The 14,554-nt window shown below is 34.8% G+C and overlaps 1 protein-coding gene across 1 annotated transcript; it reads right to left on the bottom strand.

Annotated features, from left to right (window-relative positions):
• Nucleotides 1-183: 183 nt before the first annotated feature.
• LOC111911863 (uncharacterized) lies at nt 184-11,219 on the bottom strand. Its single transcript, XM_023907603.3, has 16 exons — nt 11,033-11,219; nt 10,316-10,406; nt 9,854-10,001; nt 7,495-7,627; nt 4,285-4,663; nt 3,968-4,151; nt 3,774-3,875; nt 3,336-3,665; nt 2,471-2,554; nt 2,226-2,384; nt 1,991-2,074; nt 1,748-1,885; nt 1,512-1,624; nt 1,030-1,184; nt 719-791; nt 184-406 (listed from the first exon to the last, which is right to left on the bottom strand). The coding sequence occupies exons 2-16, from the start codon at nt 10,399-10,401 to the stop codon at nt 397-399; spliced, it is 2,178 nt and encodes a 725-aa protein (XP_023763371.1). The 5' UTR covers nt 10,402-10,406; nt 11,033-11,219; the 3' UTR covers nt 184-396.
• Between the last annotated feature and the right edge of the window lie 3,335 nt (nt 11,220-14,554).

Raw genomic sequence — 14,554 nt, forward strand, 5'->3', positions numbered from 1 at the left:
GATATAGTTAGGTAAAAATATTTTTTTTACTATGATATATTCACATATGAATAAAAATAACATGTCATATCGATGACATTAATTTTTATGTTAATTTATTGACATGTGAATAAATCATTTATTCACCTATGAAGGATTTTTCCTAGTATAGTTTTAACAGTTATTTTACATATAAATTCAACATTATACAAAAACAAACTACATGTATTGATTCATGAAAACTATTCACATATGAATTTAACATGATAAAAATGATGAATATATTACAACATTTGCATGCAAGTATAACAACTATATTGTATTCATCAATAATGTCATCTCTTTTTATCAAACTAAGCATCAACTCTTTGGACATGAGCCAACCATCGAGTGAAATGGTATTCTTGTGTTGAATTATTACCATTCCCTGATTAAAATGTAAATAAACATCAAAAGTGTTAATAGGCATATATTATTAGTTCATAATAATAATGATTTATTCATATGTGAATACACATGCCGAGTTTGAATCCTTTGAGAACTCAAAGATTCGTAAAAACCCAAGAACTTTTTCCAAAATCATATTCCTCGTCTTTTTTACCAATCATTAAGAGGCTTAATAAAAGCTTAATTCGCTGAAAATACGTTTTTTTAAAACCAAAAAAGGAAAAATGCTTAAAAACCCAATAACTAAGGCCCCTAAAATGTGTTGTGTGGTGTTAATTCTTTCTACACTAACCTTTTAACCTTTTTCATAGGCCAATTCGGTAGCGCATCTTCAGGGTTACTCACCATTGCAACGCTTCCTTTACCTATAGAGCCAATAGCACGTAAAATTGGTATCGTAAATTATAGTATTAAATGCAAGAAATAACAACCTACTTTCATTCCTTTGTTTATTACATCATCCTACTTTCGTTTCTTCCTATTACAACATTATACATTGAAAACTCTACCCAACTAATACACTATATAATTCAATAGATAATTTAAAAATATAATGCCATAATAAATACCCAAATGGAAGTATAATTGGGTGGATAATGTTACCTTTATTTGGCGATTTTTTGGCCTTATTGTTCTTTTGTGATGAACTTTCACTGCAATTATATCCGGATCTTTGTGAAGATATTGTAATAACTCCTTGTTCTAATTTTTGTTCTGGCATCTCACACTTCCCGTTAAATGGCTTCATATAGCAAAACCTTTTAAACAATTTCAAAATTATAAATAAATAGAAATGTGTAAACAAGACAAACGACTATGCATGGAAGATGTTGGGACAAATGTAAAACCTCTATAAAGACAAACGTTTATGTTGTGTTCGAAGATGTTTTGAACAAACCACCAACAAATTATTACTTTAGAGTAAATTACATTTTTGGTCAAATATGTACTTTATTCATATTATTATTATTATTATTATCATCATCATCATCATTTTCATTCTTTTTGTTGTTATTATCATTATTAATTATTACTATTATTATTAAAACTCCTATAAAAAACTTGAAAAGTAGAATGCAAAATACCATTCTTGAGGAAGTGTTTTGCTATCAAAATCAGCATCCAATATTCTCCATTTCCTACATTTGTTGCATTGCACCCATTCATGATCTGGTTTATGCCTTGGCCCACTTTTTATCTACAGATAGATAGATATAAACAACAAAACCACGATTTTCAAAACCATTGAGATACCAAATAAATATTGTTAGTTTTAACCAAGACACTACAAAGTCAATGAGTAAAAAAAGTAGGAAATTACCACATGAACTTTGTCAATAATGTTATCTAAGTAGTCATCTGCCTTTTTACTAAGCCAATCTTCAAGAAGAGCATAAGGCTCACAATCCACAAACCCTTGTTTGTTGTTATGCACCCAAACACGACCACTACCATCATCCTTCATAATTTCATAAAAACAACCACCCAAACAGATTATATAATTAACATTTTTCAAAATAAAAAGATTCAAATTTGAAATGTTAAAGCATAGAAGAGCATATACCATGACACTGGTGACATCTATGACTCCAATAATCCCATGACTCTTTTCTCCATTATGAATCATGCTCCCAACTCTTTTGTAAGCCTGTATGAATCAGCAAAAAGTTTTGGGATCAAATTAAAAAGTTGAGAATCAATTCGATCATAAAGTTTTTGGATCAAACCAAGAAACCATCATTTATCACTAAGAATAACAAACTGAAAAAATGAAAATAGTAAAGAAGATGAAAACACACCTCAATCAACCTCCCATGCCAATATAAAAATATCCCACAGTTTCCCTGCTCCAAATCCAACTGAGATTGTCCAAGAATCAGCTCAACTGGTTTTCCAGCTACAGAACCATTTTCTATGCTTGTCTTGTGTAGAAATCTTGCTAAAGGCCTGCTTTTAACCTGTTTCAATAACTTTTAAATGATATCGATTGCTTCATAAAAAAAAAGTAGAAAGAATAAAAAGCAACAAGAAGTCCAAAATGTACCAGTGACCCTTGAACATTGATCTTCATTCGTGGATCTAAGAAGATGACTTCTAAATAAGATCTGAGGGAATAGTCTAATGGAACCTGAAAACCATATATACAATTACAAATAGAGACTGGAAATTGTGACCCCATTATATGTCATAGGGTTTAAACTTTAAAGCAAGAAATAGCAACATACTTCCAGTGATATGTTTATTATATTATTTTTGACAAATCTACCCAATTATATCATTGCCATCCGTATACAAAGAAAATTTCACTGCTATAGTTGGGTAGATTTTTCAAAATAGGAAAAAAAAAAAAATTAAGTACAATGATATGATTGAGTTAATATCTAAAAAAGCAATGCCTTGATAAGAAAAAATTGTGAAAAAACGAAGCTTTAAGAGAAAGAAACGAAAGTAAGATGCTATAATATACAAATAAATAATAGTACATTGCTATTTCTTGCATTTAGTAGTAGTTATAAGAGTAAATTACACGAATAGTCCCTATGGTTTAGAGTAATTTGCATGTTTGGTCCCTAAATTATTTTTTTTAACTCAAAAGGTCCCTATTGTTTGTTTTTGTTACGCGCTTGGTCCCTATATTACCTTAAAAAGACTATTTTGCCCTTGATTTTTTTAATTTATTTAAATAAACACACCCCCAACCCTACCCATTCACCTTACCTAAGTACCTTACCTACCCCACCATTTTTCCATATTCAAATAATAGTATTTTTAGGTAAGATAGGGACCTAGAGTGTAACAAAAAAATAAGTCAGGGACCAAGCGCGTAAATTACCCCAAACCATAGGGACCATTCGTGTAATTTACTCTAGTTATAAAAGCAAAGGATGATTAAAATTTCAAATTCAAACCTCTCGAGTCATTTGGCCAAGGCGAGAGCGGGGCCTACGTGAACGTAAAAATATGTCACCTTGATGGAAAGAGCTTCCACCACTCATCCCATCCACCCATTCTAAAGAATATGTTGATCCCCATTCATCTAAATTCCATATGTATATTTGAGTCCCAGTTCCATTTCTTTTAAACAACCCTGCTTTTTGCCCAATAAAATATTCGTTGAATGGCGAAAATTCCTTTATGGAATTCAAATTGGCCTTTGACAGAGCTTCAGTCTGGATATTTGTATCCAGTTCCATGTATTGTCCTTTCCTTGAATAGGTTATAATTGGGATCTCTATAATCTGTTGCAAGAAAGTCAGATAACAAATTAGGTAAATATCACTAATAATACAAAACACTAATTCTTCTTCAGCAGACTAAATGAAGTCTGAAATTATCAAAGTACATACATCTTTTCCTTCATTTAGTGATTGTGAAAGAAAGGCAATTGATCTGGAGTTTGTTGTCTGTGTAAGAACCAATGCATCCCTACCAAGTCTCATTGTTCCAGTCTGAAACAAAATAATATAAATGAAAGGGTCAAATGGAAGAACTAGCATTTCACTCTTTTCATTTTCATAAAAATTAATGAAGGAAGAAATACCTTAAATCCAACACCATATCTTCCTATATAATTTGGATCATCTGTATCAGGTTGCTTCCGACCAAATGACACCATTCTCATAATCTCATCATGACTCATCCCACTTCCATCATCTACAACTGCCAGCATTGGAATTTCTTTTCCAGCAATGTTCGAATATATCATGTCAATTGAAATATCCAATCTGATCATTATAAACATTATTATATTAGAAATAGTTGAACACAAGAAATAGCAATATACTTTCATTTTATTTGTTTGTTATAACATCCCTCTTTCATTTTTTTCCCTATAACAAAAAAAAATGAAAGGCTTACATTGCTGCTTTGGCATCTCTTGAATTGTCTACAAATTCAGCAATGGCACCAAAGATCCAGTCAGAATGGGTTTGACCAAGTGTTTTCAAGTAGCTTGGATGGGCAGACACGTAATTTTTCCCAGGAACAGGAACATTTTGCAATGTTGCACTGACTCCTGATCTGCTACAAGTTTCATCTCTCAACTGAGAGCCTTTGTTATTTCCAAGACTCTGATCAGAGGTACGATCAGGAGAGCCTTCACTGTCAATTTTGCTACCAGGAGGGTCTTTATTGTAAACTTTGCTACCAGAAGGGTCTTGATTGTCAATTTTGGAATTACGAGGGTCTTGTTTGTCAACTTTGCGATTAGCCAACCCATCATTCACACTCCTGAGATCTGTGCAGAAACAAGGCAAAAAAGAAATGAAAAAAAAAAATCAAATCAAAAGCCATATTTTCACCAATTATGGTGAATAATGATGATGTATATGTTTTGTTTATGCATATGCTTTGTTTCTTATGAATATCGAGTGAAATTGCTAGTTCTTTGATAGAGATGACAACAGATAAATATAAAAATAATCAAAAGAGGGTTTGCATTAGAATGCCTCCTAAAGCATCACATTCAATTTCAAATGGTTTGGAAAAATCAAGAAGGGTGGGGAGAGGTGCAGTCATTGTAGTCTTTAGGAGATTGAACGCACGGGTCCCCAAATAACAGCGTCTTTCTTTGTTAATTCGGTTAGTGGCCGCACCATTTTACCATACCCACAAATGTATTCTCTCTAGTATCATGTGAGGCATAAGAATCCACACTCTTCTGGCATTTTTGGAATGGGCCCCTCTTGTATCCTATGAGGCCCAAGAACCACGTACTCCTTTGGCCAATCTTGTATCATGTGAAGCCCAATAATCCATGTACTGCTTTGGCATTTTTGGAATGAGCCACTCTCGTATCATGTGAACCCAAGAATCCACGTACTCCTTTGGCCTTTTTGGAATGGGCCACTCTTATATCATGTGAAGCCCAAGAACCACATACTCCTATGTTACTTTTGGAATGGGCCACTCTTGTATCCTGTGAGGCCCAAGAACCACGTACTCCTTTGGCATTTTTGGAATGAGCTATTCTTGTACCCTGTGAGACCCAAGAACCATGTACTCCTTTGGCATTTTTGGAATGAGCCCAAGAACCACGGTACTCCTTTGACATTTTTGGAATAGGCCACTCTTGTTTCATGTGAAGCCAACAATCCTCGTAGTTCTTTGGCATTTTTGGAATGGGCCACTCTTGTATCCTATGAGGCCCAAGAATCCACGTACTTCTTTGGCATTTTTGGAATGGGCCACTCTTGTATCATGTGAAGCCCAAGAATCCACGTACTCTTTTGGCATTTTTGGAATGGGCCACTCTTGTATCCTGTGAGGCCCAAGAATCTACGTACTCCTTTGGCATTTTTGGAATGGGCCACTCTTGCATCCTGTGAGGCCCAAGAATCCACGTACTCCTTTGGCATTTTTGGAATGGGCCACTCTTGTATCATGTGAAGCCCAAGAATCCACGTACTTCTTTGGCATTTTTGGAATAAGCCACACTTGTATCATGTGAAGCCTAAGAATCCACGTACTCTTTTGGCATTTTTGGAATGGGCCACTCTTGTATCCTATGAGGCCCAAGAATCCACGTACTTCTTTGGCATTTTTGGAATGGGCCACTCTTGTATCCTATGAGGCCCAAGAATCCACGTACTTCTTTGGCATTTTTGGAATGGGCCACTCTTGTATCATGTGAAGCCCAAGAATCCACGTACTTCTTTGGCATTTTTGGAATGGGCCACTCTTGTATCCTATGAGGCCCAAGAATCCACGTACTTCTTTGGCATTTTTGGAATGGGCCACTCTTGTATCATGTGAAGCCCAAGAATCCACGTACTCTTTTGGCATTTTTGGAATGGGCCACACTTGTATCATGTGAAGCCCAAGAATCCACGTACTCTTTTGGCATTTTTGGAATGGGCCACTCTTGTATCCTATGAGGCCCAAGAATCCACGTACTTTTTTGGCATTTTTGGAATGGGCCACTTTTGTATCATGTGAAGCCCAAGAATCCACGTACTCTTTTGGCATTTTTGGAATGGTCCACTCTTGTATCCTGTGAGGCCCAAGAATCCACGTACTTCTTCGGCATTTTTGGAATGGGCCACTCTTGTATCATGTGAAGCCCAAGAACCACATACTCCTTTGGAATTTGTGAGGCCCAAGAACCATGTACTCCTTGGCATTTTTGGAATGGGCCACTCTTGTATCCTGTGAGCCACAATTTCGCACATATCGACTTAATGGACCCCTAATTTTAGATTGATCCTTGAAACAATATTGGGAGAAATAAAGTGTCTAACAATTCTTCAGCGACAGGTATTGGGTATTTATCGAGGATTGTTACACGGTTCAGGGCTCTATAATCAATACACAAACGCTAAGTGGAGTCTTTCTTTTTCACAAGGATACCCAGACTTGAGAATGTACCTTGACATTACGCGAATTATTCCTCTTGTGAACATTTCATCCACTTGGTTTCTGAATTTCATTCTTCTGCAAATGGGTTGAACACGGATAGGGCCATGGCCTTCATGAAGGTTCTAGGTGGTGAAAGGCCTAGAGGGGAATTGGAGTAAGATGATATCCAACTGAACAGTTGAGCTCACTGAGAAGGTTGAAGTTGTGTGTGGGGAGGATATGCCACATAGTTGGATGGGAGACCCTTGATCCCATAAGCGCATCTTTTGACTTCTCCGGTTAAAAATCACGTCTCCTAGAGTGCCTAGCCAACCCAAGCAATGCTAAGTATGTTATCCGTAAACCATGACATCTACTTGGCAAGAATAGAAGCCTAGTGTGATTGGAATTCCTTTGCAAACTTCAAACATTTTGCCTCGGTTGTCATCGCTTAAACATAGTACAAGGGGTCGGCTTGGTGTAATGTCAAAGGAAGTAGGAAGATAGTGTGAGGTTAGACATGAATGTGTTGACGTTTTTCTAAGGACATGTCTAATTGGAGGACGTGAAGGCTTTATACTCTGGGTAGTGTAGTATACGTCCTAGTTTCGTTTCATATGTTTTGTTTTGCTCTTTATACACATATATGTATACATGTAAGTAATAGTGATGATAATGGATATAAACAATAAATATAAGATACATAAAGTACACAATGAAGGGACAACTAACCAAATTTGACATGATTATGGCTTCTAGGAATAGTATCTTCATGCATATACATCACGATAGCATGACCATATTCTTCATCATGCGAGGAAGGAATAATATACAACTTACAATTTTCAATTCTTGCTAGAGCCGCCTTCAAAAGCATCATCGGTCGGTAAGAACATGACAAAAGAAAGAAAATAAATACTTTTTACTACTTGTTTGATGACTAAAAGGCCCCCCTAAGGAATAAATCCAACTTATGGGTAAAAAACATACCAAATACAGAACATTGTAGCTACTTGTGATAAAGAGTACTTAAAATGTCGCATAATGAGCTAAGTCCAAAAAATTCCTAAAAGGGTGCTTGGGATTTGCTTATTTAAACAACTTATGTTTATTTGTAAAAGTGTTTATTAGCTTTTCCGGTGTTAAAATAGAGATTTATTAAAAGTGTTTGGATTAGATCATCCGGTATCAAAACGTAATAAGTTGATAAGTTGTTTTTTAGTGTTTGACAATTTCTGCCTATAGATGTAAAATGACCAATAAGGGTAGGATATAGATAGACATATAGTTACAATAGGGTTAATAAGGTAAATTGGTGTAAATAAGTCGAAAGCTATTTTAAATAAGTTAGAACACATTAACTTAATAAAAACTCCTTATTTAAGCCAATAAGCACTTTTATTTTTAATCCATCCAAACACTAAAAACTGCTTATTAGACGTGCCAAACCACAATAAGCTAATAAGCACCCTAAACAAGCAATCTCAAACACCCCCTAAATTAACCTCTTACGCATATTTTCTACGAATTATTATATTAACAAGTATTGATGTCATGTCAACAATATATAAAGTAATGTGCTCATAAGCTTTATAGCAAATTGAATCTATTAACTTTAAAATCCAATAATTATTACTTCAAATTTGTAGAAAGAGCCTTATGGTCAATGTTGCAATGGTGAATGCTTTTTAAAATAAATGACAATAAACATCCAAGCAAATTATTAATTTGAAAGATATGGTCAATGTTGCAAAACTCACTAGACACTAATTGATCGGTTGACTAGGGTAAATTGTAAAGTAAGTAATTTTGGAATAACAATATCTATGACAAATATCTTAAGGCAGGTAAGTTCTTGAAACTTTTGACTTTTTTGTACTTTAAGTAAATTTTGACTCTTGAACAAGTTTGACTAGGTTCCCCTTAGACCGATTTGGTCTGAATTTAACCAATCCAAGTAATTTGACTATTTGACTGAGTTTCTATAAATCGCCTCGTTTAATGACCAAGTTCCAAGTAGGCTCCGAATACTCGACCAAGTAGGATGCATTTTGCAACACAGGATATAGTAAGACAATTAAAGATGAAACATACGCAAAATATCCTAACTTTAATTTTTTTAAGAAAATAACAAAATAGAGACTATAACACAACTACAAGATCTTATAGGAGACAGTCTGGACTAACAAGTTCCAAACATAGAAAGGATAGAATGAAACATGCTTTGGTACGGGTACACGTATGTGGTACACAATTTGGTACGAGGGTGGGTAGGTTTATTTCGGTACGTTTCGAGACGTTGCGGTACGATGTACCAAATATTGTGGTACCATGTACCAAAATTCAAAACATATTAGACAAAAACTTAAAACTTGATTTTATATTTGTAATAAGTAATCAGGATTCAAAAATCAAAAAAAAAAGTATGAAATCTGATTTTTGATGTTCTGCAAGTCAAAAATATCGAAGGGAGGGAAGCAAGTCAAATTGAATGAAGAATGGCAATTGAATGAAAATATCGATGGGTCTGATTCCAAGGGTCGCTCATTACATGAGCCGTTACTGAGAAACGGCAAAGAAATCAATTGACCCTTCAAATTTCGGCTCACGTACCCAATTGATTGAAAACACGTTTTGGAATCTGGCAAATCACGATCTGAATAGCATCAAGAACGTCCGAATTGTAAATTGGGAACGCCAATTTCAGATTTCGAAACGTGATCCAGAGCGTCCCCGATACACGTTCGTACCGCGTTTTGGTACGTAGAACGCACCCCTCCTAGCGATTTATGTGACTATGGAATGAAGTCCTAGTTGAAGAAATCTTAGCAAGAAAATAATGACAACCCACAAAAAAAGAGTAAAAGAATGAAAGCTAATATATATCTCCTATAACACTATTAAATCATAATGACAATTAACCTTAAAGGTATCTATAAAATGTTGGAAGCGCAAACAACTAATAAACACACGGAAAGTGTTTTTCATTATCAACATAAAGTATAGTGTTTAATTGTTGATAGGTGAGAAAAAATATCCGCATGTAACATTCCATAAAGGCACAAAATAAACAATAATTGCAAGTTCGTACCTTTTTATATTGTTTCAAGAATCGCATGAACGTGTGCCACTCTTCCTTTTGATACATATTCTCGCTAACTGGTTGAATATGAGTGCTAGATAATCCAGTGGGAAGATACACTTGCTTGATAATTTCATTAATATCCCAAATCCCATTACTGCAAAAATAGTCATTAACCAATTAAAATACAAGTACATGGGTTGATAGTCACCAACTCACCATCTAGTTATATTAAGGTTTCCATAAAAATCTTTAAACGATTAAATAACCCTTAGCAAAGGTTGTAACTTTTACTTGTTTACCTAAAATAGATCAATTCCGATTTATATTTTAAATAAATTTAAATAGCCGGCTAAAAGATGAAACAGATCAAATAGGTCAAATGTCACCCAAAATATAAAGCTTCGAAAAAATAAACAAAAAAGTTTAGGTGGGCCAAGACAAAATAGAGGTGATAAGAGTGATAAATACATTGCTATTGATGGTTCTGAGCATCTGATTCGACAAATGATTTTCGCATCCTTCCTTAGCATAACATAACATTGAAAACCATCCATAGATTCTGTGCAAAATGAATGAATTGTTAGACACAATACTAGATCTTGAAACATGTAACAACACCATGTACATATTACATGGTATAATAACAATAATTCATGTTTAATCAATAGCATAAGCAGAAACAAATAATATGCACACTATTATGTTGTGGCTTGTGTAACAAATCTGTCATCATGGAAACTGCAACATAGTAATTGAATATGTCAAAGTACATGATAATATAGTAAAACCACAATAAAAAAATATATGAAAGTAAAACAAAAGAAATAGACTAAGTGGGGCTACTTTCGAGAGAACCCCTCTTTTAGAAAAATCTGGAATTAACCAATTCCAGTTTTTCAGTTTTGTGGGTCAAGAACACCACGTTTGCCAACCCCAATACCCCCCAAAACTAATGCAGAACAGCCGGAAAAACAAAAACAAAAAGAAAACCCTAAAGTTACCCACACCACGAACTGTAAGACAGAATACAATTACAAACCCTAACCCAAAAATACAGCCTAAACTCAGAATCAATACATTCTCCAACTAGCCAAACCCACAATCCAAACTTTATGAAGTTTGTATATACTGATCAGAGTAAAACCCTTGCAGATCGCATAAAATAGAGTATGTTAGTGTGTTTACCGTAAACTTCAAAAACGCAATGGTAATCGCATCAAAGTCCAGTAAAGTCAATGCAAAATCTAACGGAAGAAGCGGAGGAATATGCACCGGCGTCGGAATGGCGAGCGACGACAGAAATGTGGCGAAAACTGATAACTACCGAAGGACGAGGTCAAGTACTCTCGTGAAGGTGAAGGGACTAGAGACATGGGCATAAGAGGCGTTATTATATATAAAAGTGCCTTTGTAACTTTCAGAAATTACGGTAATGCCAGAAAACTTTTCTTCAACCATGAGATATATTAATGAGGTTAAATTAAGGGGTGTTTGGCTTAGCTTTTCAAATTTCAAAAGTTCTTTTTGGAAAAGTTACAAAAAGTCAGGATTTCTTGACTTTTCCAAAAAGTTCATTTTACTTATGTAAAAACTTCAAAAGTGGCTTTTAAAACTAGTTTGCCAAACATCTTTTCTTTTCCAAAAAGAACTTTTGGCTGTGAAAAGCTAAGTCAAACACCTCCTAAATGAAATAATTGATGCTCCTTGGCCATGTCCACCGACATTAGTTAACCTTCTAAAGATTTAGCAAGAAAATAAATGAAGTGGCAAGATCACAAGAAAAACTAAGAATGCTTTTCCTTAAGAAAAAATAGATCGTTTTCTGAAGAAAAAAAAATCTAAGAAAAATAAGAAGTTTGAAAACACATTTAGTTCAATAATCTTTTTAAGTTTTTCGTAGAAAATGAAAATTTTCTGTTAATTCTCATTTTATCTTAAATTTATAAATATATATATCGAATTCCCCTCGTTCGAAGAGTAGGGACCAAGTTTCGTTCAGATCTTTTAAATATGAGTTTCGTCTTTTACGTTCTTTATATACATATGTAGCTATCAACGAGATCTACAACTTTCGTTTATACTTGTCGGCTAATTTTGACTTTATTGTTAAAGTTATATTTTAACAGGCTTAGATTGTTAGTGTCCGATAAAAATTCATAGTTGTATCATCCGACGTACGTTTTCGACTGTCTTTTTATAGTTAAACTTTTATTAACGAGATCTTCAATTTTTGTTTAGATTGTTTCGACTAAAAATCAACCGATCTAAAACTCGATTTTTAAGTTGTTATACTGTTATGCTGAATCTTAGAAAAATCACAACTTCCTCTAATGAAGTTAGATTTATACGTTCTTTATATGCATACACTCGGTTTGACGACTACCACAACTTTTGTTTAGACCGCTTAGGCTAAAAAGTAATTTATCAAAATTTTACTTATTTTCGTTACGCAAAGCTTAGAGCCTCATATTCATAGTAATTGAATTTTCAAAAATCACATTTTATAGCGTGACAACCCGAAAATTTATTCTTGTAAAAGTCAAACTTAGTCAACGGAAGTTAAAACATATCAATTAAAGGTCAAATTTATTTCTTCAATTATCTCATTATAGTTAGAGTAATGAGATAGAGGTGTAAGGACCTTGTATTCAAAATGTAGTGAGTTAAGGAGGGAAAACCTTAGGAACCGAGAACCTTTGCTAAAACCGCAAACCTCATATGGACCGTAAACCTCGTAGAGCCGAACACACGCTCGCATATGTGAACTCGCTTCGGTTTGCGGCCGTGAACATACCTCGAACCGTGAACCCTTCTTCGGGCCGTACACTCCTCCATATATATGAGTTTGGCTAATTTTATCCTTCATTTTTTTTCAATTCTGGCAGTGAAATCAAGCATTCTACCTCAAGTATCATCATCCTAAAACCCTCCTCTCTCCTCAAGATCATAAGAAGCACCCTCCTTCTTGTAATTCATATGGAGTTTTCTTGATTTTCAACCTTGATTCTTCATCATTTGACAAGAATCTTGGGTCGTGATCACCCAAATCGGGCCGTGAACTCAAGAACACCAAGTGTTCTTGGGCCGTGAACAACAGGCAACCCTCCATTTTTGCTTCCAACACCCTTATTTGTAAGTTAAAGTTGCAAATTAGTTCGTTTTCCTAGCATTCTTATGAGTATATTCATTAATAATATACCTATATATTACACAAATTGTGTTTAGGATCGGTTTTGTTAGCAAGAATGATGGGTTTTATGCATAAGAACAATCCTATGTGCTCATACAAACCCTAATGTTCGGATCTAGGTTTCTCTAATGTACATGCTTTGAATCCAATACTTACAACCCTAGATCTATTATATATAATTCAAAATTAACATCATAAGGACATATCTAGGTGTTTACCTCTATCAAATAGCTTGAAATCCTTGTAGTCTTCTTGATCTTGAGCTTGGAGTCATAATTATAACTCCTCTAATGGTTCACAAACCCCACAAGCAAGAAGACAATATGAGAGAGGGTGAGAGATGCTAAAATCAGCCCTAGGGTTCTCTTGGAATCAAGTGTAGCCGATTTTCATAGTACAGGGGTCTTATTTATACTGCAGGCTGCTAGGGTTTCAACCTAAACCCTAATGGACAGCTTAGCCACCAAGCAGCCCAAGAAACCTTCTGGAATAAGGCCTTGGACGAAAATATGATGGATCCCCATCATAATTTCGTTCCTCCTATAGTCCATTAGGTTTCCTAGCCCAAAACTCAACTATCATACATTTGACAGTTTATACCCCTTTATTTAATTAATCTCTTTTAGTCACCAAATTAATTCCTAATTAATTTATGACCAATACTAATTAAATAAATATGATTTCTCCTTTAATATATTATTCTTATAATATATTAATAAACCATAATATTCTCTCTCTCTCTCTCTCTCCTCTTAAATTACCTTGTCAAGTTGTTTTGGTGAAGGCAACTCAAAAGGATCATGCACAACCGGGTCAAGTACATACCAAATATAGTTACGGGCTTAGACACTAATCCAACAATCTCCCACTTGCATAAATCTAGTAACTATATCTCACATATGACTTCAGGATCCGATTTGAAATTGTAGCTCTTATACTTCGCTGTCAACTCTGATCAGCAACTTGTCCTTCAGATAAGGGATCGTATAATCCTCTGTTCTAGATATCATGCTGACAATACTTATTTTCCAGCACTTGTTTCTTGATCTCTGATTTGTTCGACATAGAATTTAGTTGAACACATCAACTTCATTATGACCGGGCCCAGCACATAAGTCAAACCAAATCATCAAGTGGCCAAGATATCACTTTTATTCTCATAGAATAAAAGGTACAGATTAACTTCGACTCATATGCATCTATTATTTACTAATTGAATCATGCTCAACAATGTGTTTTATAACATCAAGTTACTGATGCGTTTACACTAGGGATGAGAATTTGTCCCGAAAACTCGAACCGAACCGAATTAGACCCGAATAAGCAATTTGATTCGTTTTTCAGGTATCTATATATGGCTTATTCGGTTTTCGGGTTATCCGGTTCGGTTACCCGAATAAGGGCTTATTCGGTCCAAAAGGACCGAACCAAATATGAAAAGTCATATTTTTTCCACTTGCACGATTGCTTATCCGATCGTGTGTTCTATCGATCGTTACCCAAAATACCCACGTAAT

The sequence above is a fragment of the Lactuca sativa genome, chromosome 8, assembly GCF_002870075.4.
Source record: "Lactuca sativa cultivar Salinas chromosome 8, Lsat_Salinas_v11, whole genome shotgun sequence".
NCBI classification, from domain to species: Eukaryota; Viridiplantae; Streptophyta; class Magnoliopsida; order Asterales; family Asteraceae; genus Lactuca; species Lactuca sativa.